The sequence below is a fragment of the Heterocephalus glaber genome, unplaced genomic scaffold (genome assembly GCF_053883595.1).
Source record: "Heterocephalus glaber isolate CG9 unplaced genomic scaffold, H.glaber_assembly_v1.0 deba00001509, whole genome shotgun sequence".
Lineage (NCBI taxonomy): Eukaryota > Metazoa > Chordata > Mammalia > Rodentia > Bathyergidae > Heterocephalus > Heterocephalus glaber.
In genome coordinates, this window is record NW_028258325.1 from 42,958,093 (window position 1) to 42,984,090 (window position 25,998).

Below are 25,998 nucleotides of genomic sequence, written 5' to 3' on the forward strand. Positions count from 1 at the left end.
AGTTTTTTTTTCCAGATCATTATTTGTTCATTGTTGGTTTGGAGGAACGTTCTGAAACAAATCACATCCTCTGGTGTCTTGTTGGTGCTTGACATGCTTTTTTAAGTTATATGGAAAAATGTTGAAGTGCTTTTCAGTTTTGTTTTGGTTGAGTTCTACTGTATTTGAATATTATTGCAGTTTTTTTCCCCTTGCATTGTTCTTCTTTGAGTGGTTTTAATTTTTTGTATGTGTGTGTGTTTGATAGGAAAGCTATTTTTTTTAAAAAAAAGATGGGCTTTCAAAATGTTTTGTATAACTTACGTTGGCTGGAGTGCCCATTAGCTGACCAGGAAAACAAGATTAGGGGACAAAAAGGAAGGTGAGAAAAACAATAAAGTTGAAAAAATTGGAGAAATTGGGGTGGCAACTAATCTAACCAAAACCTCCAGAATTTAAAAACCTAGTTGCATAAAAACATTAAAACACAAAGCAAAAATTCCTTTAATAGCTGATATTATTTTTTTCACAGCATGAAATATTTTCTAACTATATTTCAAACACTGGGATTTTGAAACTCTTCATTTATAGGTTATGGCTTCCTTTGATGTTCCATTTTCTTCTTCAACCTTTCTAGGCACTAAAACTGAGTTCCTCTAGGGAACCACACATTTGTCCTGTTGTAGAATGTCAATGGAAACCCTGAAATTGAATCAGAGCTTCCTTCTTATTCTCTCTTTTATTCAGTTAATACTTATTAAGAGCCTATTAAGTGCCTCCAAACTAGATTGGTGCTTGAGATACAATGGTGGGCAAAATTCATAGAATTTATGGTCAGGGAGGGAAAGCAGACACTAATCAAATTATCATAAACTCCATTTACTTTGAAACACACAGTGAGATTGAGGGGCACTCAGCTGGTCTGGAGGATCAGAGAAGGCTGGCCTCAGGAACTGTGGTTTGGACAGCACTCCAAAGGGCTGCTGGGGGAGTTTGTTAGAGGGAACTGCTTGTACAAGGACCTCAAGTGTGGAGAGAGTGTAATATATTTAAGGAACTGAAAGGCATGTGGCTGGAACAAAGGAGTGAAAGAAGAAATGGCCTGAGAGTGAGAAAGTAATAATGGGAAACTGACATTCTACTGCTCTCTGAAGTCTAGTGCAGAGGGGTGTGCAACTTGGGTCCAGGCACAGAGGACATGGTGGTGTAGCACATTATTTGGTAAGCGGTTTCTGACTCCTCCCTACCCTGGAGAGTAATGACCCAGATTCTTTTAAAAGCATGATCATGTGCACTTTTATTATTCTACTATTTTAAGCAAAATACTGATTTTCTTCAGGGCCAAACTGAAAAACAAGGGCCATGTCCTGAAAAATAAGCCAATTAAATAAGCCAATTCAAAAGCCAATATATAGGGCTGAAGGGATGGCTTGGAGGTAGAGTACTTAACACTTGCCTAACACATATTAGGCCCTGGGTCTAAACCCCTGCACTGCCAAGGAAGAAAAAGTACATGTGTACAAGTTCAGAATTTTTTTTTCACATGTTGAATCTGAGTTTAAAATAAATTTAGGCATGATTTGCAACAAGAATAAAAACTACAAAATAACAATAATAAAGTTAATTAAAGATCTGATATTCTGATTTTTCTTTACATATGCCCTACCCAAAAACTTCCAACAAAAATATCCTGGTGGCTTTCGTTCTGTCCTAAATTCTGTATATGACTGCCTTGATACATAACAGCTTCAACACTTCCATCCTAGTATCTGGCAGGGCTGCTGCTCTGAAATGCTGTAATCACCCTAAAGTCAAAAGCCATTTAAAATGTCCATTTTTAAACTAAAAGGACTGTACTCATCTCAGATGATGTCATTTTGTCTGGACTCCTACGTTCCCAAGGAGAACAACTTGAAATAATCAAAAATAGCGTGCAAACTCCCAAAGTGTCCAGATATAAGGTACAGTAAGTGCAGGTTTTCTGACATTTCTCTGAGAAGTGTGAGATTAGGAGCAGAGGAAGGCTAAAGGGAAATGGTAGACAAGAGATTAAAGTTTAAAAGTAACCATTAGAGACATTTATTGCTAAATGGATGCACATTGAGGTGATACTCTTAAGTGAAATAAACAGGACACACAGGTGTAAATACCAAATAGTTTCTCTAGTGTGAGAAACTGAAAGTGTAAATAAGGACTAAAAGGTATAATAGATAACGTGAAATAGGAAGAAAAGGGGCAAAGGGGAAGGGGAAGTGGGAGGGGTAGGGGAAAGGAAAGAGGGGAATGGAATTAATATAAGAAAATGAAAAAATGGAAACAAAGTCCTTGTAAATAGGGAGGGATGGAGGGGTTGAAGGGAGGGTAGGGGAAGGGGGAAAAATAAGAACCAAGAGAGTATGTAAAGGTCCATATCTCCAATGATGAATGTCATTATGTTGTACACCTAAAATGTACCAATAAAAGAATATACAAAAAAAAAGTAACCGCAAAGATATATTTACATACTAAACTGGTGCTTTGAAATTGGTCTCTGAGAATAAAATTAAAGTACTTTACATATTATAATATAAAAAACATGTGCTTCACTCCTTACACCTGAAAGTGATTGCCAAAACACTGTAAACAACTGCAGGGCTATTGTTTACTTGGTGCACTGTTTTTATACTTTTATAGAGAGGTTATATGTTTGTGGATAAAAGGTATCCAAATATAACTATGAAGAAACTTTTTTAGCCAAAGATTGAATTCTTTGCAAGGTGGTGAATTGTACAGCAAAGATTTAACTATTTTTCTACCTGCCACAACACAAATAAGGAAAAAAAGAGTCCAGTTGTTTTAGAGTATTGTGTAGAACAACTGCTTCTAAAATTGAAGCTCTAAACAAGTTTGGAAAATGTAAATTGTTAATGAACACTGCACCATGTCAATTTCCTGTTCCAGTTGGCTCTCTGTCAGGTTGGCAACAACTCAAGAGCCTGAAGAAGAGGTGCAGGCATATGTTTTGTGTTTAAAAGAAAAAAAAGAAATGAAAGAAAAAAAAAGAAGGGGCATCATTTTATAAACACTTCAGTGAAAATTACCATTCCATTTGGGACCAATTCAGTCCAGGTGCTAAAGACAGAATAAACAGGCAACTCATAAAAGCAGAAAAAGTCAGGATTCTTTGGGAATTACATTCTGGGTTACACTTAAAACTAAGTTTTGAAATACAAATCAATATCAATTACATTCTCTTTTTGAGTTTTAAAATGTTAATCTTCCATTCTCATCATAAAATAAGCCTATAGCCTGTTGTGGTTGGTTTTTATTTTTTCTGCTATAATTTCAGGATAAAATGTTTGCACCTAAATTTTTATTCCTTCCATCCAAGATCCAAATGACCCTCCTTTTGGGGTTAAAGGATAATCCTTCATCTCCAATTTTACTTTGTAGGGACACCATCTTCTAGAATTTGGGACATAGATGCTGGGATACTTACTTGCCTTCCAATACTACTTTTAATATTTTTATGTTGACAATATCCCTGTGCCTTTTTTATTCTTTATTGACCTTATAGATCAACTCCAAACACATCTAAAATCCTGCCTGATACTTTCACCTGGCAGGCATAGATGGGAGCTGTCTACTTACTAATTGATTTTACACCAAATATATTAACAATCAAAATACTAAGAGTAATTTCTCCTAGTAGTGCATTTATAAATGTTTTTAATTTTATTCTGTGCTTGTTAAATCTTTCAAGTATTGTAAAGTGACCAAGTATGACTTCTGTAATCAGGAAAAACCTAATCATAAATATTTTTAAAGAATATGTAAACATGAATGAAGTTTTAAATTTTATCTAGGCCAGGTATGGTAGTTCATGCTTGTAACTACAGCACTGGGGAGGCTGAGGCAGGAGGAGCACCATGAGTATGAGGCCAGCCTGGACTACATACTAAGTTCAAAGTCAGCCTGAACTACATGGTGAAACCTTGTGTCAAAAAGATTTTTTTTAATCTAAATGACAATCCTTGTCCTTCTGAAGTTTATATTCAAAAAATTATATGTAATTACACAGGCACACATGATAGACACAATTACTGCTACTTAAGTATTGAGGGGCAATCACATGGTGAAAGCAGCTTCACTTCTAAGAATTACTTTAATTGATAGTTGCTCTGATGCTGTTTTCTAAGACACTAGAGAAAATTCCAGACAATTATTTTTAGGCATGTAAATACCTGCTTTTCAAGCAATTATTCACATTTTCTTCCATTTATAGATAACACACAAAATTCAAGAGGGGAAATACAAGATAAACATAAAGATATAAACTTAGTTTGTCAATGAATGTTCTTATGGTGGACACATCTAGTTTTTGTATGTCAGTATCTCTTCCTTTGTGAGATCACTTTAATTCACTCTAAGTGGTAAAGATGGGACTGGCTAACTCCACTGTCCATTTCTCCAAATCTCTGTCCTGCTCTTGCATACATACAATGATGGCCACATAGCTTGGCCAAAGGGTACCCCTTCCCTCTGTGACAGTGACTGAAGGTCAGTTAGCTTTGTTTTCGGGGATGGATCTACAACCGTTGGAGGAAAAAAGCTTTCTTTTTCAATCTCCTCCTCCTCCTCCTCCTCCTCCTCCTCCTCCTACTGTGCTCCATTAGTCACATCACCCCACCTCTCTTATTTGATCCATAGTTATGTGTTTAAGTAAACTACCCTTGTATGCCATACATTACCTTTCTTCTCTTTCATGATTAAGAACTTTATACCACAACCAGATTAACAAGAATCAGTAAATCAAATCTCTTAAATAATTATATAGTCACATATGCAATTAAAGTCATGTGCCTCTTAATGATGGAGCTATAATCTGAGAAATGCATCAGTAGGTGATTCCATCATAGTTTAAACATCATAGAGTGCACTTATACAAATGTGAATGGTTTGTAGATCCATTATTCAACAAGGCCTTGTGATTTGGATTAGTGTTGGTATTCTATGCAGACACAAAAATTAGTGACATGGATAGTGTGTCTCATGCATTTGTGTATGTACATGTATATATATATAGATAGATACATACATACATACATACATACATAGTTCTGTTCAAGTGCTTTAGTTAAGAGTGATTGTTTTTTATGATGCAGCATGGAAAAATTAAGTACTTGAGAATGTGATTTGTAGGGATCCTTTAATATGTTAGCACAATTGCTCTACTAGCTGGGTACCTTAGTAAGCAGCTCTGAATTTCTTTATATACAACCTACAAGATATTTTAAATGTGTATAAAACATTTTAAACTTCACTTGATAAAGCTGTTTAGTAATATGTGCTGTGGTTAACAATTTTAATATGTTGGGTAGTAAAACTAAATGTAACAGTTCCAATATTTCTCAGGGGAGTGATTTAGGACAGACATATGTTCTTCATCAGAGTTTCCAAGAGAAATCTCAGAAATCAAGAGAAAAAAACAGACCCTATTATATACCAGCAGTGTTGCAAACCTTAATGGAAAAGAACAATCATTAAAGCTGTCTTTTGTTTTGTCTTGCTTTGTTTTGGCAGGCCTGAAAAAGAAATTGGAAACACTTGAAATGAAGGTATATTCCTTCATACAAAAGTCTAATACTGACAGGCCATAATGAATGAAAAAAGCGATGAAGCAAAATCCTTGCAAAATGAATTAGATTCCTACACGCCAAAGTCTTCCTTCAGCTGAGTGGGTGGAGCTTACCATCATGGCTTTGTACACTGTCATCTACTGTAATTAACTGAACCTTTCATTCAAGTGTGGGTAATATGAGGCTGGTGATAGGACTTTTAGGGTCACTCGTCCATTCCAGTAACTATAGCAATATCTTTGTCACTTCCAAGCCAGGAGGAATGCTCAAGGTTTAAAAAATAATTTCTTAAGGGAAAGATTTTTGAAGTCTTGAAAACTATTGTGCCATTAGAATGGTGTCTTTGGGGGCAGAAATATGCAAAAATGCATAGCCTGAAATTTGATGAATTACTGAAGGAAAATTGTGAGATGCAGGAAGAATGCTATGACATTAGTAAAGGAAACATAGAAGGAGAAATTCTTGGGCCCAGGATTTAGCTCAGTGGTTTTGCCGCCTGCTGCGCAAGAGCAAAGACCCGAGTTCGATCCCCGGTACCAAAAAAAAAAGGAGAAATTCTTATTAGCTCCTCACTTTTTATAATTCTCTGTTTGTCAGTACTTCATATTTTATTAAGATTAACTTTCTATGAGGCTGGGAAAAAGTATTTGGCCAACTATGAAAAATGTTTTGTTTGAAAGCAAACCTCTTCCAACACAATAAATAAAATATCAATGCCTGGTATAGATGAAGACTTGTATAACAGGGTGGAAGCCACAGATAACAGTAATGGTCTTTATAGGCCATTATTTACCTGAATTTTTCAAAAAAGGAAAACTGTCATAAACAAAAGATTAAAAAGAGATTCTTCTTGTTGGTTATAGAATTTGGCTTTGTTTTACTATGGATAAGAACATACATATGTTTTTGGTGGAAAGAAGACCTGAAGGTGTTATGAACTGCCTTTCACAACACAAAAACAAATCCTCAACTCCTTCCTCATGCACAGCTCATGAAGATACTCTCCTTTGTTCAGTTTCCACTGGGGATGCAACAGATCCCCAACTGAGAGCTCCTTAGGAACAGTGCTTTCTGTTCAGATGGGCATTTTGGTTGTTTCCATGTCTTGGCTTTTGTGAATTGTGCTACCATGAACCCCACAGTGCCAATGCCTCTTTGAGACAATGGAATATTATCCAGTCTTTAAAAAGAAGGAAATTCTGCAATATGTAACGACTTTGATGAACTGGAGAGGACATTACACTAAGTGAAATAGGCCACTCACAGGACACATACTACATGATTCCATTTATATTCAGTATCTAAAATAGGCAAATTAGTAGAACGGAAAAATGGAATGGTGATTGCCTGAGATAGGAAAAGGGAAAAATGAGACTTGATAATCATCAGACATAAAGTTTCCATTACACAAGATAAATAATATGTTCTAGATATCTATTACACACTACTGTGGCTATGGTTGACAATACTGTGGCTATGGTTGACAATACTGTGGCTATGGTTGACAATACTGGACTGTACACTTTTAAGGACAGTACTGTTTGAATTTACCATTTCTCATTTATTATATGTAGTGGATATTAAACATATAAATGGATGGTGAGAAGGAATAGAGAAGAAAAAAACTTAAGAAACCAAATGCTTTAAAATCAAAACTTTAAAAATCACGGTACCATGAAGATATTTTATTATTTTATCCAAATAAATGTGAGATTTTTTTTATTATTTCAGGTACAGTATTACTAGTCCTTATGCCATTATTTGTGGAAAAATTTAGGGAATTATATAACAAGGGAAACACAATTGTAGTTCTAACTAGAAAAATGCTATCTTCACAGAACTGCAGTAGAGCTTATGCACTTTCCACAAAACTTACTCTTCACATCTTAATATTTACTTAAAAGTCTTAGCACTCAACTGATATACTTAACACCAGTATGTAAGTATCAGTATCAGTTCTCCCTGCTAGAAAGCTCTTCTCCTGGGGTGAGTCAGACTTTCTGGCTGACTTCATTTTCTAGAGATATCCTCCTTATATTGAACTCAAAACTATACCTCAGCATTTTCTGTTCAATAGCCAAAGAGTTATATGAGAAGTCTACTTCCACTTCACAGAATCTATTTGGAAATCTATTTGGAAAAAAATCTATGCAATGGAACAGTAAACTAATTCAGATTAATAACTATGAAGTTTTTTTCTTTTAGTTAAAAGAAGTTGAAAAGACGATCACTAGGTTCCTCCTGCCTCTCCTTGTTTTTCTCTTCCTTTGCTACCTCCTTGTTCTTTTCTTGCTCTCTTTCTCTCTCTGCCCCACCCCCAGGGCTTTGCACATGCTAAGCAAGTGTTCTACCAGTGGTTTATATCCCAAAACCTCACTTCCTTTGCTTTCTCATCTGGAGACTTTCAGATTTCTACTAAGTACTGAAATTAGAGATTCATTTGGAAATTTGAAGTCACTCCTCTGTAATAAATATCTGAGGCAGACACTCTGGTATAAAAACTGGAAACTTCAACCCTACATACTGAATTCAGCCCTCCAATAAGATCTCTTTAATTTATACAGTGTTTTTAAAAATAAGGCATTTTCTTAAACTAGGATGATTTCAGTTTTTTTTTAAAAAATTCCAGATTCATGGTTTTTTTTCATTAAGTTTATTGGTACATTTTAGGTATAAAATAACAGTTATATTCATCGTTGGGATCTTGTACCTTTACATGATGTATCTTAGTTCTTATTTTTTCCCCATTTCCCTGCCCTCCCTTCACCCCCTCCACCCTTCCCTATTTACAGAGACTTTGTTTCCATTTTTTCCTTTTTTCATATTTATTCTTTTCCCTTCTTTCCTTTCCCCTACCCATCCCACTTCCCCAACTCCGTTAGACCTTTTCTTCCTATTTCACATTATCAATTATATCATTTGAACCTTATTTACACTTTTAGTTTTTCACACCAGAGAAGTTATTCGGTATTTACACATCTGTGTCCTATTTATTTCACTTAAGAGTATGGCCTCAATGTGCATCCATTTAGCTATAAATGACTCTAGTTTCTCATTCTTTATGGCTGAGTAGTACTTCATTTTATAGAAAAATCACATTTTTTTAAACCAGTATCCAGTCTCCAGGTGATGGGCAATTGAGCTGTTTTCAAGTTTTAGCTATTACAAAGTGTGCCGCTATAAACATGGGTGCACATATATCGCTGTGGTATGATTCTTTTAATTCTTTTGGGAAGATACCCAGCAGAGGAATAGCTGGGTCAAATGGGGCCTCTAATCCTAGTTTTTTGAGATATCTCCATATTGATTTCCACAGTGGTTGCATGAGTCTGCACTCCCACCAACAATGGAGAAGGGTTCCTTTCTTCCCACACCCCCACCAACATTTGTTATTGGTTGATTTCTTGATAGCAGCCATTCTTTCTGGAGTGAGGTGGAATCTCAGTGTTGTTTTCATCTGCATTTCTCAAATGACCAGTGATGTTGAACACTTTTTCATACATTTATTTGCGGCTTTGTTTGTCTGAAAAACGTCTTTTCATTTCAGATGCCCATTTTTGAATGGGGTTTTTATATTTGGGGGTCTGATTTCTTTGAGTTCTTTATATAGTCTAGATAGTAGATCTTTGTCTAAGGAACAGCTGGTAAAATTTTTTTCCCACATTGTAGGTTGTCTCTTAGCTCTGTTGGTGGTTTCTCTTGCAGTGCAGAAGCTTTTTAATAAGATGAGATCCCAGTTGTTGATTCTTTGTGCAAGTTCCCGTGCTACTGAGGATTTGTTCATAAAATCTTTTCCTATGCCAATGTCTTCGAGAGTTCTGCCTAACTTACCTTCCAGCAAGTTTAGTGTTTCTGTTTTAATATTTAGATCTTTATTCCACTTCGATGGTGAAAGATAGGGGTCTAGTTTTAATCTTTGGCAGGTTGAAATCTAGTTTTTCCAACACCATTTATTAAAGAGGCTATCTTTCCTCCAGTGAGGATGCTTGGCTCCTTTGTCAAAGACGAGGTAGCTGAGTATGTCTGGAGTTGTTTCTGTATCTTCTAATCTATTCCACTGATCCTCAGGTCTGTTTCTTTGCCAGTACTATGCTGTTTTTATCACAGTGGCTTTGTAATACAGTTTCAAGTTGGGGATTGTGATATCCCCTGGCATGTCTCTGTTGCCTAGAACTGCTTTTGCTATTCTAGGTGTCTTCTGGTTCCAAATGAATTTTTGGATTGTTTTCTCTAGTTCTGTGAAATATACTGTTGGGATTTTAATCAGGATTGCATTGAATCTGTATAGTAGTTTTGGAAGTATGGCCATTTTCACTGTGTTGATTCTTCCTACCCAGGAGCAAGGGATGTCTTTCCATTCGTCTTCAATCTCTTTTTTCAAATGCTGTAGTTTTTAGTATAGAGGTCTTTTGTCTCCTTTGTTAGATTGATTCCTAGATATTTCATTTTTTTGGATGCTATTGTGAAAGGAATTATTTCCTTAATTTCTCTCTCAGTGAATCTGTTATTTGTGTACAAGAAGGCTATTGATTTTTGAGTGTTTACCTTGTATCCAGCTACTGTACTGAATCTGTCAATTAAGTCTAGAAGTATTTTGGTAGAATATTTTGGCTCTTCTATGTAGAGTATCATATCATCAGCAAATAATGATAGTTTAACTTCTTCCTTTCCTATTTTTATTCTTTTTATTTCTTTCTCTTGTCTAATAGCTGTGGCTGTTTCCAGAACTATATTGAACAGGAGTGGTGATAGTGGACATACTTGTCTTGTTCCTGAATTTAGCATGATGGTTTTCAGTTTTTGACCATTTAGTATGATGTTGACTGTTGGTTTTTCATAGATAGCCGTTATTAGTTTGGGATAAAGACCATCTATTCCAATTTTCAGATTCATGATTTCTTGAGAGATTAGAATATCAGGTTTATGTTCCCTGGTAAAAATAAAGGACCCTGTAGTTTGACACAATCTCCACTCCCTATTACCCCCTTTTAGTAAGACTGGATATCCTTTCCCATTTCTCATTGCAATTTTTACTGTTGTTTTTTCAAAACCTAATCTTTTCATATTGTCAATTTCACTTCCTAGCCCCTGAAAGCACTTGAGTTTGAGACTCCTGTTGTAAACCCATGGTTTCAAACAATTTTAACATATGAAGATACCATATAATTATGTTTTAGTATCTGTTGATTGGAAGATGCAAAGAAAAAATCCTATAAATTCAGCAACATCTTTAAATGAATTGATCTTTTATAAGTCACAAAGTACCTACAAATACTTTATATATTTATATTGTATATTTTCCTAATAAAAATAAAGAGTTATAATTACTTTATGGATGATATGTAAAGCACATTATAAACAGTGAGCCTTTGCTATAAGTTTTGTGTTTTCCCAGGGATCCATGAAGTTCCCTGGTTGAGAAACACTGGTCTGGTAAAAAAAATTCTGGACTAGAAACAGACAAGATTCTAGCCAGAGTCCTGTATTTAACAGGCCATTGGTGATTTGAGGCACGTCAGTTAACATTTGTGGACTTGATTTCCTTGTGTAAAAAGTGAATAGATTAGGTAGATAGTTGCTAAGAACCTTTCCATTAATAGAACATAATACTATACCTTATAAATCTTTAAGCTTAACATAAAAACCTAGAAAACACAGGACCTCCCAAAAGTATACCTGGATTTATTACAGGAAGCAACTGCAATGGGAAAAATGAAAACAGTGAAAATTGCAACTCTACTATTTCCAAATTTAGGTACAATTATACCCTCTGTCCCAAGCAATGTTCGAAAAACTATGGTTTACTTTCGAATAAATTATCTCAAAGAGAAATTAGCATTTCAGGTATATTTTACTTGATCTCTGGGTATATTTATTAGACATGTAAGTGTGCAGGCTTATACTCAGGTATTGTTTGATAATCAAAGAAAATATTATATATGAAAGTACTTTGAACATTACCATTTTATTATCTAGGATTATTAGGTATTAAAATGTGTATCATTCCTTTGTATTACCCTAGTTGTCTATAATGGATTCTATCTTATCAGACTCAGTAAAGTAATGGAAATTTTTTATTCATGCATGTCATTTAATACCAAGTCATTGTGACATTGATTTTTGCACATTTTGGGTATTTAACTTATATTTAATGTAATAATTATTATTATTATTTCTGTTAGTCTTGTTTCTAAAATGGCTCTGAAAGCTCTTTCAGGAGAGACATCACTCAAATGGTGATATTAATAATGATAACAATGACAAAACAATAATGATAGAAATAACAATCATGGCATAGATAACATACTGACATCACATTACGCACCAGGATTTTTCCAACCACTTGGAGCATTTTATTTAATATATTTGGTTACTATGACTACTTTCATTTTACTTATGAGAAAGGACATTGAAAATCTGTGAAGCTAAATGATCAACAGATCACACAACTATTAAAGCCAGGACCTACATTTATCTTACTCCAAGTCCTATGCTCAGAGCCTTAGCTTTGCTACTGCGGCTCCAGAGTTTTTTGGCTTGGAGAGCTTAGAATAATGCTAGGCATGTGGAAATGTTCAATAAATAAAAATAAGCTGAAAATATTTGTGATATAAATTCAATGACCCCAATACAAATAATATATTATTTCAGTATAGACTGAAAAGAAATTTCAATGTTACAACTATAAAATTAAAACACTCTGGGCATCATTCTACCTCACCATATATATTATCTTCCCTTAGAATTTCCTCTTTCAGTGAAGTCTATATTAATATTTGCAACACAAAATTTTCTTACCTAATATCCATTCTCACATTCTTCCTTATGAAACTCTTACTTTGTTCATGACAAATATATGTACTTCTTATCAGATTGTATTACAGCTAGAGGTAGCCATAAAACCCACTTCTAGACAAGGATCCGAGTCCTCTGGGTAAGGCTTTCAACAAAACTACTGTTTTCCAAAAAAAAAAGAGGAGAGATAGACTCAGATAACAGTGTATACGCCTTTTACCTTTAACCTTTCTTCCTCCTTACCTAATGCATGGACACAGGTGCCTGCCGCATAATCAAAATGACACAAACATATCTTCAGCTGAGAAAAATAAATCCTACTTGTTAATCTGGTACACTTCTGATTGCATTCACCTGGGTGCAATTCTAAGGCAATGATGACATAATTAAAAATCCTATTTTATAGATAGCAAGTAAAATAAGAGTTTAATAAAGATAAATGATGGTTTCTGTGGTATTATCATGCCTCTGTCTTGAACCACATAATTTTTCTGAGATATTTTGAATCGTTCATTCTCTAGCTTTACATTAAATCTAACTAAATAGATTTAACCCTTATTGACCTTGTCTTTAAAGATACTATTAAAAAGGTCAGGATTTAGCTCAGCAGCACCGCACCTGCCTTACAAGTGCAAGATCCTGAGTTCAATCCCTGGTACCAGAAAACAAAAAAACAAAACAAAACAAAAAAACCTCAGAGAAAATAAATCAATAAATAATAACAAAAATTGTTTAGCAAAAAAAATTTTCCCGAAATAGTTTTATATGTCAAAGAACAACTTTGAAACTGCTCTCCTTGGTTTCCTAATCCAGAACTTTCTGGCCAACCTGCCTTACAACACTGATTTGCTGCTAATGGTTACAGGCAGGTGTGCCAAGCTACTGTTCAGCCTCAGTCACCAGGTCAGTCAGGTAAGTCGGAGGCCCAGAGGTGGTTGCGTCAGCCTACAACAGTCTTGTCCACTCACCTCAGTGCACTATGCAAACCTTCTTATAGTCCACAAGGTGAAAAGGTTGAGCAGCCTGACCCTATATGATGGCTAGATGCTGTCAAAATTATAAGTCCATATTTACAATCTCACTGGGACCCCAAATTAGTTCACACACTCAAATTCTAAGTATAATTTTACTCTTGGTTAAATAAAAAATGGTCCAGGGGGCAGTTAATAGTACCAAGGTTCAAGGATGGGTGATTTGTCCACTGAAACATCACACTGCTAGGACATGGCAGAGTAAGACTTTTAAATCAAGGTTTTCTATGTGCAAACCCCTTTTCCCCTGATATACCTCTCTGTATGACGACATTCCAAGCTTATCCAGATCTTTAAAAACAGCATTTGATTTCATTCTCTGAAGAAAGTTCAAATGGTTTTCCTTTGTTTTTCTTGTGACCGTTATGCAAACACTAATGTATACGAAAACTGATACTCTCTTTGAACTTAGCAGGACTGGGAAAGCATAACACTAATTGGCATATTTAGACTGTAGCAATTCTCTTTTTACAGCTCCCCACCTCCAATATCCAGAGACCTAATGCTTGTTATTTTGGGTTAGTAGAAAAGTTTTGGCCCATCACTCTAGAAATCTCCCTAAAAGTATCTGTAAAAGAGAGAGGACATTAAAAAGAAAACAGCATGTTGCCATTAATAAACGTAAGTTGCTGTTTTGTTTTACCAATCGCAGTTTCTTATTGTCTTTTCCATAGAAAGAAAGTGAAATGAAGGGCTGGGGATTTAGCTCAGTGGCACCACACCTGCCTTGCAAGCCCAAGGTCCAGAGTTTGATCCCAGTACCGCAAAAAAAAAAAAGAAAAAAAAGAAAAAGAAAGAAAGAAAGAGAAAAAGAAAATGAAATGAAAGAAACTGTCAAAAATAAATTACATAATGGACAGATAAACATATAAATTTTAAACACAGGGCAATTATTGCAAAGAGATATTAATGAAATAAATAGGACTTAGGTTTACTATTTCTGCTTTAAAAGCTAGATAAATCAATAGATTTTTAATGGGCAGAATATTTTAATTTCTTTCTAACAATGCAGAAAGAGGATATATACATGGAAACAGGAAGATAAAAATAGGAAACATCTAAAAGTAGCAAATATAGACAGATTTTGAAGCACAGGTGATGTCTAAAATATTAACCAGAACCTTAATTCTCTGTTCAGATATTAACATGATTGGGTGGTTGAACATGCATGGCATAAAACAATATATGTAAACAAGCAAGAATGACAGAATATAGTAAATGAGGTGGTTGCAACAGGCTCATCACAGGTTTTAAATTTCATGTTTAAAGAAGTGGGCTCCATAACTAGAACACCTAAGTTCAAATCCTAGTTCTATCACTTAGCAGTTGAGAGATGACAACATGCTTAAGATTTTCTTTTTTTCTTCTTTTTTTTCCCCCATTAACTTTATTGGTACATTTTAGGTATACAATACAGTTACATTCATCATTGGGATCTTGTACCATTACATGAGTCTCTTGGTTCTTATTTTTTTTCCCCTTCCCCTGGCCTCCCTTCACACCCTCCACACTTCCCTAATTACAAAGACCTTGTTTCCATTTTTTTCCTCTTCTCATATTTTTTTCTTTCCCTTTTTGCCCTTCCCCTGCCCCTCCCAATTACCCTGCTCTTTTAGATCTTTTCTTCCTGTTACACAATATCAGTTATACATTTTTTAAATTACAATATTAAGATCTAGGAGACATTACCACAGATTTTACAGAATTTAAAAGGATATAGAAAGCATATTACAAAAATCTGTTTTGAAATAAATTTGACAACTTCTAAGAAGTACCTTGGAAGACAAATTAATGAAACTAACTCTGGAGGAAATATCAAATTTGAATAGCACCTATTAAAGAAAGTATATTCCTAGCTTGAAAACCTACCTATATGACAACAGCAGGCTCATAAACATTTTAACTGATAAATTATATCAAACAATTAAAGCAGAAAAAAGAAGGAACACTTCTCCCCTCATTTTAGGAACTCATCATTGCGCTAATCCTAAAACTGGATAAAGATAATAGAAGAAAAAAGTATGAAATTTGTTTAACAAAACAAACTATTAGATGTTAGATCTGGCAGGATGTAGAAAATGGTTTTGTTATAGGGATGGCAGCGTTGGTTCAGCATTGGAAGATCTACCCCCAAAAGTCATCATTTTAACAGAGGAAAGGAAAAAGCCATATGATCCTGTCACTAGTTGGAGAAAAAGTATTGCACTAAATTCTACAGCTGTTCATGGTAAAATCCATCAGGAGACTGGAAGTAGAACAGAAACTTCTCAACAGATTAAAGACATGTACTCCATACTTCCAACAAAAACTCTTTCTATGAATGGAGATGATACAATGCTTTCTCCCTAAAGTGGGGAACAAGGGCATATATACCTAGTCTTCATCTGTCCATTAGACTTTGAAACATAGGTCTAAACCAATATAGTCTGGCAATAAAATGACACAACTAGGATAGGATTGTCATGGCAGAAGCAAAATCTTTATATGTAGATGAAATGATCATCTACAGAGAAAATACTAAGAAATCTCTAGGAGCCCCTAGAACTTGTACTTGAATTTAGCAGGATAAGAAAACACAAGGTATATATAAAAATGCAGGTCTGTGTATACTTGCTATAAATGAAGAATTGGATATTGAAAGTTAAAAGTTATATAGGAGTACAAAGGGCCTAGAAAAGTTAAGAACAAAAACAAAAACAAAACCAGTGTTGGAAGATGTATAGTACCTCATTTTAAGACTTCTTCTAAAGCTACAGTAATCAAGGCAGTGTTGGTGTAAGGAAAGACATATGGATCATTGGAATAAAACAGAGAATCTAGAAATAGAAACACACATATATGGTCCACTTTGTTTTGAAAGATTATTTAACATTAGCATTTTATAGAATATAAACTCAATTCAAGAGCTGAGAAAGAAATAGTGTTTTCAGCAAATGGCACTAGAACACCTGGTATCGGTATATAAAAAATTAACCTCAACCCTTTATATCCATACATAAAAATAACTTGAAGGGATCTATGAACCTAAATAAGAAAACCTAAAAGTATAAAACTTTAAGAAGAAATTATAAGGGAAAATATTTATGAATTCAGGGTAGGCAAGAACTACCTAGGATACAAAAAACATGATGTATAAAAGAAAAAAATTGATAAATGAGATTCCATCAAAATTTAGAACTTTAAATGACATCATTAAAATGAAAAGTAGTCCTTAAACAGACCATATTTACAATGCATAGAACCTATGACCAGAATATATAAAGAATTCTTAGAGCTCATTAATAGACAACCCAATTAAAATGTAGACATAAGAAGATGATAAATAGCCAGTACAGCACAAGGAATGGTGTGCAACTCTAGAATCAGAAAAATACTAATCAGTACAATAATAAGATTGAATTATATACTCATTAGGGAGATGAAGTTAAAAGTTTTAAAAGCCTTGTCATGACTTTTCTTTTTCTTGGATTCTTCCCCCTTGCATTTAATTTGTCATGCCCAGTGGATTCATTCTGCTGGGTTTCCTGGGGTTGTGATCCTCATTGTCTTTTCCTAGGGTATTGTCTAAAATTTTTTGGAGTGCAGGTTTGGTATTCATGAAGTTCCTGAGGTGCTCTTTATCATGAAAGTATCTTATTTCTCCATCAATTTGGAAAGACAGTTTTGCAGGGTACATCAATCTTGGTTGGAGGCTGTTTTCCTTTAGGGCTTGAAATAGGTCACTCCAAGCTCTTCTTGCCTTGAGTGTTTGCATTGAGAAGTCTGCTGTGATTGTGATGGGCTTTCCTTTGTATGTGATTTGTTTCTTTTCTCTCACTGCTTGTAGAATTTTATTCTTCTGTTCGATTTCTGGAATCCTAACTATTATATGCCTATGTGTAGATTTTTTTTGATCAAGGCTAGCTGTAGTCCTATATGCCTCGCTTATCTGTATGTCAAGTTCTTTTCCCCTCCTTGGGAAGTTTTCTGCCATCACTTCTGTGAACAGTTTTTTTATGTCATCTGCACTCGCTCCTGTTTCTTCATTGACTCCAATCAGTCATGTTATTCTTCTTTGCATTGTCTAGCAGCTGCTGGATTGATTTCTCATGTTCTCTGACAATTTTAAAGCAATTTTTCTTTTCCTCCTCACTAATTCCAATCTTATCTTCTATATGTGAAATTCTATCCTCACATTGGTTCATTCTGCTGAGCAGACTTTCGATGGAGTTTTTAATCTCTTGGAAATCTGTTTGTATGTGTTTTATGGATTCCATTTGTTTCCTATGTTGGGATTCCATCATGTTCCTCAGATCCTCTATTTTTTTATCTGTATCCTCTCTAGATTTATTAATCATGTCTTGCACCATGAGCAAAATCTTTGCTGTTATCTGAGTAATTATTTCTGATTTCATTTTTCCCAGATCCTCTTTTGTTGCCAGTTCAGAGAGTCCAGGTGGTTGAGTATCAGAGTGTTCCATCTCGTTTCCCTTTGGGGTTGCTGTAGGTGATCTGGAAGTCTGTTTTTGAGGGTTGTTTAAGTGTCTTCTCATTTCCACGGGGGGGGGGGTGCTTCTGGTGCCTATGCGGCTCACCTTCTCTGCCCTAGGAGCTTGGGATAGCAGCAGGGGAGCTTCCTTCCGGGTTCTGGGACTGGCTTAGCTTCTCTGCCCTAGAAGCCTGGGATGGAGGTGGGGCCCTTCCTTCCCAGTGCTGGGACCAGCTGAGCTTCTCTGCCCTAGGAGCCTGGGACAGAGGCGGGGAGCTTCCTTCTGGGTGCTGGGACTGGCTGAGCCATTCTGCCCTAGGATCCTGGGATGGAGTCAGGGAGCTTCCTTCTGGGTGCTGGGAGTGGCTCACCTTCTCTGCCCTAGGAGCCTCGGATGGAGGCGGGGAGCTTCTTTCAGGGTGCTGGGACCAGCTGAGCTTCTCTGCCCTAGGAGCGGTTTATAGAGGTTTCAGTCCATAATCGGCTGGCTCCAAGGTAGGGTGGCATAGCAGAGGGGCCTGACAGGGGAGAAAGAGTTCACAGTGGCACGGTAGGTAGGAAACCGGCTTAAGATTTTAATACAGAACAAGGGCTGCTTCCTCATCCCATCATTAGTTAAAATTGTAAAACTGTGGCATTAAATGAAAAGTATAATTCTTATATTGGTTAACTGCTTGTTTCCAATTACTTTTTTAAACAAAATTTTCACTGACAACAAAATATGCACAAGGCTTAAAGTAAACTCTGTCTCTCAGTAACAAGAAAGTCAAGACTATGCACTGGAGTGACACACAGGACACTGTAGGCAATTTCCCTATAAAAGCCAGGTTCTCCCTTTTCCAGGATACACTGAGCACATCTGGAAGATAATTAAATTTTTTTGATTCATACTAAGATATCCCTCCCTCTTTCACAAAACTGTCCCAATACTATACATTGTTTTCTTTTCTTTTCTATTTTTTCCAATTTTTATATTTTAGTAGTACATGTTTATAGTAATGATTATATTCCTTGTGTGGAATTGGTACACATACATTACACATCTTAATTCTTTTTTCATCCTTTCCCCCTTCCTCTCCACCTCTCCATCTCCTGGTCCCCTTATTTCCAAAAGATCTATCTCTCTGTTTCCTGTGATTTATCTTTTATTTTGCTCTTTATTTATATTTTGGGCTTCTCATATAAGAGAAGTCATGTGATATTCAAGCTTGAGTTTCTGATTTATTTCACTAAACATTGTGGTCCAAGGTGCATCCATTCTCCTATAAATGAATCATGTTCATTCTTATTTATGGCAGAGTAGTACATTAAATCCCTGACTTACAAACATTGAGAACTTTCACAAATACAGACAGACCTTGCATCATGAACATTCTTGGATGTGAACAAATCTCAGAATTATCTTACATGTCTACAGACATTGTCACAGTTATGCTGCTGTATGCTTACTGTAGTGTGATAGTGTACAGTAGCACAGTACAGTCAGGGACTTCCTGTATTTTTTGTATGTGTTTGCTTTTTATGCTTTACATTGTATATCTGTGTCAAAGGTGTGTAAGACTCACTTTGTTGGACTTACAAACAAATCCAACTTATGAATATTCTCCCAAAAAGGAACTCATTCATAAGTCAGGGACTTACTGTACTCCATTATGTATAAATATCACATTTTCTTTATCCATTCATCTGTTGATGAACATAAAAGTTGCTTCCAAGATTTAGGTATTATGAATTGTGCTGCTATAAACATAGGTATATATGTATTGTTAGGTACTTCAGAGCCCCCACAGAGCAAGCCCCCTCCTCTCCTTTCCTCTTGCCCCACTCCAGCCACAGGGAATAGGGAACTTCCGCATAACTAAGGCACAACCTCCCTTTGTTAGTGACTCTCTGCCTAGTTAAGGTCTTTCTGCCCCACTGGTTTCGTAGTCAGATGTTCTAGTAAGATAGGGGCTTCCCAAAAATGATTACTCCTTTCCCTTGACTGAAACCTGTTGCTACATACCCCAGCCCCAATTACCCACCCCACCAATGGACTAGTGCTCTCCCACCTGCAAGACCCCATATGAGCCTCCAGTTCAGCCCATTCTGTGGCTGATCTCCCTCCTGTGAGTCAGTCCCGGCAGGCTGCAGACTGCCGCCCCTAATAAAGGTTTGCTGCTTGAACGCCCGTGTGTGCCCCCTTCTTCGGCAACCCTTTCATGTATAACTGCAATTGATGTCCTTAACACTGTCAGGAAGACACCTAGAAGGGCAAAAGCTGGGTTGAATGGAATTTCTATTTTTAGTTTTTTGAGGAATCTCCATATTGATTTCCATAGTGGTTGTACTAGTATGCTCTTTATTTTTCATTCCAAGGTATAAATTAAGCATTATTCTCAGCAATTGACTATAAATATAAATTTTCTTTGCAAGACATTTGACTTCTCAACACAATATTGGCCAAATAAATCTATCTTCAGAAGTAAAGTCCTTTATGTGTCTACAGAGGCTGACAAATATATGAATGTGCATGTGTGTTTTGTGTGTGTGCAAACTCCAATAGTTAATTCATTTGCACCAAAATTAACATATCTTCTCCATACCATTTAAACTGTATATCCAAATTTAACATAGGTATGAATATATACTTAATATGTTATATATTAATATTGTATGTTTAATATATCAAGTATATATACTTAATATACTTACTATATAATTAATGAATATATACTTTAACATAGGTATAATATATACTTAATACGGAATATATATTTAAGTATATACTTAATATTAAGTATGAATATATACTTAGTACTTAATAATGAATATATACTTAATATATTCAATATGTACTTAATACAAGTCTTAATTATAAGGCTTGTCTAAATTTAAAAACATAAAATTTCCACAAATTTCTTATTTTTTAATTTTCAACTTCTGAGCTTACAGAAATTCTTCTAATATAAACATGAATCTACAGAAGTGTTCTTAAAGCAAGAAAATGCAATCTTGAGAAAACATAAATAAAGAAACCAATGAAAGCTGAACTGCTCGGTCAACAAACACCTTGAGTGAATATTAAATAAATACTATTAAAGCATGACTTCAGTTCCAAAAATAACATGGCAACATATGAAGACCATAAAAATCTATTCAAATAGCCTCATTGAAAACATACCATCTTTGTTGTCTGTTTTCTGAAATTATGCATTTTTAAGAATAACTTCCAATTATCCTAGCATTCAAATTTACTTTGAGTTCAAAGCTCTGTTCTAGGCACTGTTAAAACCATATTAAACCTTTCTAAGTTAACATTTATTTATAGCCAAGCAAACACATGTAGCCACATACAATGCTGTGCTTAATGAAATGGGAACCAATTTCACAAGTTTTTCTTAAGTACATTTTAAGCTGGCAAAAATGTTGATATTAAGTAAGGAAATACAGGTATTATTTTTCTGTGGAAACTTCATTGAGTTTCCATCTCATCAGAGTTTAAGTTTCCACAACCAACCACAGAAAAGGTCAGCAGTGGGCACAAAATACAGTAAACATACATGGGACACTGAGCCATATAGCATGCTTCTGAAAACTCTAGATAGTCAACCTGCTGAGGGCCTACTGGGAATTAGAGAAAAAGTTGGAGAGACACAATCTGCCTAGATGAGCCTTTTTGAATGGAGAGCTCTACATACTCCTGAACACACACATACACACACACACACACACACACACACACGCACAAATGAATGGAAATTTGGTATGTTTTACGTATACATTTTTATAACTTCTTACCTCAAATATACAGGCTCAATCATAATGAAAACTAGTTTTATACAAGACCAAAACAATATTGAATTTGCATAAATAACACAAATAGATACCTTCATGCATCATATTATAGTTCTTCCTGGAAGTTAAAAGTTAGAATTTATGATGTTTAATTATATATTTCCCCAAAACTAGCATAGTCTGCTTTACTAGTATCTTGGGGTACCATTTTAGATAGCAGTAATTATTTCAAATTCAAATTAAGTATGGGAAGTCAAAATATGAAACTATTTCTAAAAATGGCAATTTCTAATCTACTACATTATGTTATATCTTAAAGGAATATAGTAATGCCTCAGTTCACAAATGTTTCTGTTTACAAACAATTCGGTTCTCAAACAAAAGCATTTGACAAAATTTTGCTTCCTTTCACAAACGCCACATAGGGTTATAAAGACAACCACAACCAGCTTCCTCAAAATCGTAAAACAAATTAAATTCATGAACTGAGGTATCACTGTAGTTTTAAAGTCTGAAATGACAATCTCAAAGAAATATGTCAATAGAAACACTTTGTATAAGATGGATTACATTTTATTTTTTCTTAAAGATAAAGTTTGGCATTATCTCTAAGAGTATTCTCCAATTTTCATAAGGTTTTGACTCTAAGGATATGAATTTTGACAAACATAAAGGTCATTTTACTACTATGACTAGAAAAGAAAAATATTGCAATGAAAATCCAATCCTCAAAGGTAGCTAGCAACCATCAGGCCACACAGAATTCCAAACAACTCCACTACAGATGGATACATTCTCTTTCTGAAACGTTTACTTTTAAACCTGTTTTCTGTATCAGTGGTGATTTTGCTCAACATTCAACTTTGCTCAACACTCACCTGTGATTTTTTGCAGCAAAGGTGACAATTCAGACTCCTCACAGAAGACCTGAACCAAAGCTTTCTTCACTTTTTCTTCAGCCTCTCCCAGGTCTTTGTCCACTGTGAACTCTCCAATGACAGAATAAACGTATGTGAGGAGGATCAGCAGCTCCTCAGGACCATAGTCATCATTGGTCCTCTGAGTTGATGGCTTAAACATGGGCAGCAGCTGATTTAACACAACAGACATCCCTGACTCTCCAATGCTCTGAAAAGAAAGTGATAATAGGAAAATATATCAATCTCATACAGAAACATAACTTACGCACCACATCAGTCCAATGATAGCCTGCAAACAAGCCTATGATGTCCATAGACCATACTCTTTATGGGTGTGTTTATTTGTCCTGGAGAGACTACTGCAAAAAGTTTGGCATGAGAGTTTTTGTTTTCGTTTGTGTTTTGTTTTATAAAATGGCTAGCAAAATTGCAGTCCCTTTAACATGATCTTACTACTGTTTAAACAAGAATCCTTTATATTTAAAAATAAAGATCTAAGTATTTCAGTCATTTGGAATGGTAAATAAAAGTAATACATTTGTAAAAAAGATATGATTTAAACAACAAATATAGCAGGTCTATCCTGGCAAATGAATGCTGACCCTCCTTCAAAGAAATCATGTTAGATTTTATAGCATATTATTATTAATATCCTCTATGTTGGCAAGTACAGTATTAGAATATTTTTTATAACAACAAAAAGTCATTTTCTGCTAACCCTGTTGACCAGAATAAGGAATCATACTAGAAAATGTTACTTTGGGTTCTAGAGTTCTTTGAGTGAATTAAAGGTAATTCAACTTAAAAATTTTAAAAATGTTTTCAGCTCCTCACCAATTTCTTGAATGATATTTAGCAGACAATTTCAAAATTCCTAGCATGTGAGAATAGTACTGCATTACTGGAGTAACTCTCAACTATACTCTTTTCTAACATAAATTCTGAGATTTTTGGTGAAGAAATAAATTCTCATTTTAAAAATGTAATTTAATGTCATCTGTAATATAAAATAAAACTCTACTATTTGTATTGATATTCAAATCAGAGACCAAATTTTCACAACTTGCAACTTACATTATTCATCCAGGGGTGTCCCCTGCACACATACTGTGCTCTAACTACTGTTCTAGGTCTAGGGATGTGGCAGTGAACACAACAAATTTTCTGCTCTCATGAAATCTATCTTCTAGTGGGGGAAGCAGACAAATTTAAAGCTAAAGAAGTAGAATATGCAGTGTAGCAGACAGTTGGAAGTACTATGGAGAAAAATAGGGCCAGGAAGGAAGATGAGAGCTCAGGGAGTTTATATTGTATGTACAGACATGCACTATTTTATATAGGACAAGCAATGTTAAAAAGGGAATACTGGGAGAGAGACCTGTGCAAACTCCGTTTCTCTGAAGAGAAAGTTAACAGCAGGCAACTGAATGTTGTTTCATACTAGATGATTATCCTAAATGAGCTTTTCTACTCATTTCCACACCTGGACAAATTTGGATAGATTATGTCAAGGTTAAGATTCACAATTATATGTACTTCATACACAGAAAACAGCTATTACTCTTTATTTCCTCTCATTATCTTGAGTGTTCACAATGTACTACACAAAAACAAAAATCCTAAGTCGTCTGGACTAGATAAGGTAAAATCTAATGGAAAAGAACAGAGTTGTTGTTTTGTTTTGTTTCCTGGTATATGGTGACAAGACATGATTTAGCAAGGATAAACACACTCCTCAAAAGCAATAGGGGCCAAAAGGTTTGGAAGCATACTAGAATGTCCTATTGTTCAGGAGTGTCTGGAAAGGAACCCTCAAGAGTCCTTTCTTTGCTTTAAAAGCTGCCAAAAGTAATTTAAAGGAAAGGAACCATGTGACTGACCTGTTAAAAGAAGGTTGCAGCTTGCATTTTTGCTTTTTACTCTATCATCAACTCCTTGGACAACAATAAGCAGATTATTTCATTACTTTATATCCCATTTCTAAAAAGCAGGTGTATATATAAAAGCTCTGTTCTATAGGGCCATATAGTTCTCTCCCAAGAACAGAAGGATTTTTTTTAAAGATAGTTAAAAAAATTAACTAGGATAAGATAATCACCAAAATCATCTGTAAAAATTCACTCACTAACACCTGGCCTTCAGGACTTTTTTTCAAGTTGCTGGCCTATGACATATACTAGAGGGCAAAGTCCTTCATGAGTGACGCTCTAGCAGACTTCTGTTGAACACACAAATTTCTAAAATTACATCCTAAATCTGCTTAATTCATCTGTTTTAGAAAGCCAGATTCCAGTCCTGACTATTTTACTAACTAGTCCCGTAATCTCTTAGGATCTCTTCTTTAAAATGTCATGCTCTGACTAGGGGTAGCAGAGCAAGAAGTCACATCATACCCAGGTCTCCAACCCACCCCCACCTTTTCTGTTTGCCTTTGGTGACAGATGACGGCAATTTATACTCATTTTTGGCTACTCAGCAAAATATAAATTTTCAAAATAGGAAATCGTAACATACAAATGGACTGCTACAGAAGTAACTGTAGGAATGCGTGTAACATGGGTTGGAATATATAGATCTATTTCCTGACTCTGCCCTCTGAGATGACCTAAAAACCATGGCACCTCATAGTCAATGAGCAAAACAAGTAACCAGAATGTAGTTTCTCATGTTCTTCAATAAAAGGAATCAGAGGTTCCAAAAGAAAAGACTAATTCTCAGAATGGGCAGGGAAAACACAAGAGGACCACAGAAAGTAAGAAAGTGCTCAAAAAACAAAAGACTAGGAACGTTTCAAAAGGACACTGGAGCAAACTGAAAGACATCCCAGTGAAAAAGGTAGAACAGTTTGAACAACAAAATGAATAAAGTAATATTCACTTATAACACAAATTATATAATACCTATCAGTCCAAATTGATATGAGTAAATGACTGAGTTAGTAAATACAAGTATTGGAGAAGAGACAAATCTTCTTATAGACTTTCAAATAACTTTATGTAGATATGTACCTCCCATCGGGAGGTGGAGTTTAATTCTCTCTACTTCTTGTATATGGGCTGCATGTAGTGACCTGCTTATAAAAAACTGAGTACAGAAGAGAGAGGGACAGAATAACTTTACCTTAACTAGGAGATTAAGGTTACTACAATTAGTGCTAAGTTACACTGATATCCCTAAGAGTGACACTTGGCTTTTGTAGATTTCTTCTCCAAAATTCATAACCCCAGTTTAATCATGACAAAAAAATTAGACAAATCCCAGTTGTGGAACATTCTATAAAATGTCCAACTAGTACTCCTCTAAACTGTCAAGGTCATAAAAAACAAAGACTGAAAATCAGTCACATAGCAAATGAGACTAAGGAAACATAACTACTAAAGGTAACGTGGTAGCCTGGATGGGATGGTAGA

The 25,998-nt window shown here is 35.2% G+C and overlaps 1 protein-coding gene across 7 annotated transcripts in view; it reads right to left on the minus strand.

Annotated features, from left to right (window-relative positions):
- The window catches only part of Scfd2 (sec1 family domain containing 2), a 545,604-nt gene that overhangs the window by 300,127 nt on the left and 219,479 nt on the right, over positions 1–25,998 (minus strand). For 6 of the 7 annotated variants that reach the window (XM_087187636.1, XM_087187635.1, XM_004849721.4 and 3 more), the window contains exon 5: positions 22,547–22,796. In XM_087187636.1, coding sequence (XP_087043762.1) covers positions 22,547–22,796 — 250 coding nt within the window. Of the gene's footprint in view, positions 1–5,476; positions 18,410–22,546; positions 22,797–25,998 lie in introns of those variants that run through there. The other variant, XM_087187640.1, reaches the window with a different exon arrangement.